At 64.6% G+C, this 3,501-nt stretch overlaps 1 protein-coding gene across 1 annotated transcript; it reads right to left on the bottom strand.

Annotated features, from left to right (window-relative positions):
- Nucleotides 1-369: 369 nt before the first annotated feature.
- Nucleotides 370-2,645, bottom strand: PHLDA3 (pleckstrin homology like domain family A member 3). Its single transcript, XM_054804024.1, has 2 exons — nucleotides 1,762-2,645; nucleotides 370-1,349 (listed from the first exon to the last, which is right to left on the bottom strand). Exons 1-2 carry the CDS (start codon nucleotides 2,111-2,113, stop codon nucleotides 1,228-1,230), a joined length of 474 nt encoding a protein of 157 aa, XP_054659999.1. The 5' UTR covers nucleotides 2,114-2,645; the 3' UTR covers nucleotides 370-1,227.
- Between the last annotated feature and the right edge of the window lie 856 nt (nucleotides 2,646-3,501).

Below are 3,501 nucleotides of genomic sequence, written 5' to 3'. Positions count from 1 at the left end.
CTTATTCCTAGGCTGCTTAGAAAGAGCCAGTGTGACCTGGCCCTGCACAGTGACTTGGCTGCAGCCATGCCACCATCCCTCCCCAACCCCACCCTGGAGGTGGCCTGGCACGGGGATGGGCTCCCATGGGCCCAGGTGGGGTCGGGCGGAGGTGGCCGGCACACAGGCTGGGGCTGGCTGCCACAGCCCGGGGACACGGAGCGCTGTGCTCCTCGATTCCCACGCAACTGGGCAATCTCCGGGAGGATCTGCAGCGCCTCCGGCTGTGGGGCTGGAGCTCAGGCGCCGGCTTGCAGAGCCGGGTGGCTTGAGGCGCTCGTGTCTGCGCTGCCTGTCGAGGCAGAGCCATCCCTTCCCCTGCCTGTCATCCCTGCCTGCAAAGCCAGGCAGCACTGCTCCTGGGTCGCCTGCCCACAAACCACCATGGGAATCCCTGGGGACACGGGCACAGCAAGAGAGGCTCAGGGTGGCAGCGGGGGGCTCTGGAGCCCGACTGTGGGATGCTGGCAGAGGTAGGGGGATGCCAACAACTGGAGAAGCTCTGTGCAGGATTTGTGCTCTCCCATACCCTGCGGGGTCCCACAAATCAAAGCAACACCAGGGTAAGCAGCAGAAAGTCCTTTTTGGGGACACTTTTGGTACAGGGAGTCAGGGTCCCCATTGCCTCCCTGAGCATCCCCCATTTAGCCCGAGGACAGCCCAGGGCAGGACAGTGTCCAGCAGCATGGCCACATCACCGCGCCATCCAGGTACGGTGCCCGGAGGGGTTCCTGCTGCAGCAGCAGCTCTCCAGCCCCTTCTCAATGTGGAGACTCAGGTGGAGCTGTGTCCCTGGTCGTATCCATCTGTCCCAGTGTCACTGGCATTCGGGCAGAGCTCACCATCACACTGCTTCCTTCGGGCTCAACTTCATCCATCCCATCCCCTGTCCCGCAGGAGAGGCCTGGGGGTCCCCACCAGTCCACCAAGGTCCTGGCCATGTCAGCTGAAGGATGGTGGGTCCCCAGGCAGGGATGTCATCTGTCATGTCCAGAGCCCCAGGTGGTGGCCCTGGCTGTGTCCTTTGCCCCGTCATGCCAAGGGGATGAGGCTTGACCTGCATCTGCAGCTGTGCCAGCCTGGCTCCTGTGGTGCCTCTGTCCGGCCCCAGGACAGGGCAGGGCCAGTGCCCGCACTGGCCTCCCCGGGGCCACCATCCCCATCCCCGGGCCACAGACAGCCATGTCCTCACTTGCCTGCCGGGATCCCGTTCTCTCCACTGCCCGTTGAACCAAGGGCCATCTCCATCCTGCTCTTCGGATGCTGTGCGTCCATGGGCTGTCCTACTGGGGCTGTGTCAAACTGAACCACTGCAGAGAGAAGATGCTAGTCACCCACCTGGCCAGCACTGGGACATGGGGCAGGATTCAGCCCTGAGGGGAGCTGGGGAGGGGAGCCATGGTCCTCACTGCCATCCCATGTGCAAGATGGCAAAAAGCCCTGTATCCCTCAGGGCCACCACAGATCAGGGGGCTGTTAGAAAGTCCCTCTCCAGGGATGTGGGGAGGTAAAACCCAGAAGGGGATGCGAAGGGCAGAGCTCAGCCCATGAGGGGCACACGGGACCACTGTCGTGCAGATCCATCCCCATCCCCATCCATGGGACCCCCTCTGTGATTCCTCGGGGAAGCCAAACCACTTGGAGATGGGACCTGGTGGCTGGGGACCTCATCCTCCAGTGGGTTCTGCACCCTGACCTGCAGCATGGTGGGGGGTCTGGTACCTGCTCGGCAGCTGTGCCGGGCGCGGACGACCTGGATTGCCTGCTGGTTCTTGAAGCGGACGAGGCCCATAGTGATCTCGGCATTCCAGCCCGGGTCCTCCTGGGCACAGCGGAAGTCGATCTCGTGGCTGTCGTCCATCACCACCGTGAAGTAGATGTGCCGCTCCTTCCACTCCACGCACTCCACCGCCTTCATGCGGGCGAAGCTCAACTCCTTGCGCCGTGAGCCCTTGGGCTCAAAGAGCTGCAGTCCCTTCTCCGTCAGCAGGCACCGCTTCTTCTTCCAGAGCTGCAGCAGCCCCCCACTCCGCTTCTCCAGCACCCCTTCTCTCAGCACCTTCTCGGGGGTCATAGCGGCTCCTCAGCCCCCCGGGATCTTCAGTACCTCGTATCACCACAGCCAGGCATCACCCGCTGGGGGATTTCCAGCACCTCCACGTCAGAGCCGAGCTCCCCAAGGCTAGGACTCCCACAACAGCTGTGCTGCCCCCCGGGGGGACTTGCTGCCCTCTGTTCCCTGGCTCTCAGAGGGGTTGAGCAATGGGGTGCCCCATGCCAGCCTCCAGCCCTGTTGCCGGGGCTCTGCTCCCTGCCCCCTGCAACATGTGGGATCCCCGGCGCCGCGCGCCCCAGGAGCTGTCGCTACATGCCCGGCCGCTCTCCCACTCGCATTCCTCCCCGCCTCGCCTGGCCCCTCCTGCTGCGCAGGCACCCTTCACGCCCAGGCAAAGCCTGTCCAGGCTCGGCGCAGCCCCACTTCACCCAGGAGGCGCTTTCGGGGTGCCCGCAGGCAGGCGCTGCCCCTGGGGTCCTCGTGCAAACAGTCAGGGTCTGGGCATGGGTCTGCATGGCAGTGGTGCCGGGGCAGGGCTTGGAGACTTCTGCACGGCAGCCTGGGCATGGGGTGCAGTGCCAGCTGATGGGGGGGTGCAGTGCCAGCTCCTGGGAGGTGCAGTCTCAGCTGTTGGGGGGGTGTGGTGCCAGCTGGCACAGGGCTGTAGAGTGCAGTGCTGGTGGGGACAGGGGGCTGCAGGGTGCAGCACCAGCCAGGCACAGGGTTATGGGGCGCAGTCTCACTTGCAGAAGGGGCTGTGGGGTGCAGTGCCAGCTGGGACAGGGGGCTCTGGGTGCAATGCCAGCCAGGCAGGGGCTGTGGGGACCCCCGGGTGAGGGCTCAGGAGAGGCGACACATGCAGGCAGGAGATGTCTGGTGTCATCATTCTGAGATGGCTGTGCAGGCTGCCCTGCAACCGGGAGAGCTCTTGACACCCACCACCCACCTGGCCCTGCACACAAGAGTGCTGGCCCAACCCTCAGCACACAGACCTCCCATCCCCCAAATCCCTGGGACAGGGATTTGAAGCCCCTAGCCTGTCCCACAGTGAGGACCAGCATCCCCCAGCCTCCTGTGACCTGTGCAGGGCGGCATGCACCCCCAGCGCGGTGCTGGGGCAGCACAGCACAGCCAAGTCCGGCCTGAGTCCACCCTCCTCTGCAGTGAAACACCCATCTCCTCTCCAGCCTGTCTTGTTCCCGGCCACCACAGCTTCATCTGTTCCTGTGCCAGTGCCTGGCTTAGAGGGGTTCACTGTGCTGCGCTGTGTTGTGCTGTGCTGCCAGCGGGGACATCTGGGGCCTTTGTGCTGGCTGTGGGCTGCCAAAGGGGGTGATGGTCACAGCCTGCTGGGTGGCTGGATGTGCCCCCGGAGATGTGACGGTGTGGGTCTCTTCACCCAGGTA

Source organism: Grus americana, chromosome 25, assembly GCF_028858705.1.
Source record: "Grus americana isolate bGruAme1 chromosome 25, bGruAme1.mat, whole genome shotgun sequence".
Lineage (NCBI taxonomy): Eukaryota > Metazoa > Chordata > Aves > Gruiformes > Gruidae > Grus > Grus americana.
Note: the sequence above shows the minus strand (reverse complement) of the source record. Positions and strands in the feature narration are given on the sequence as shown.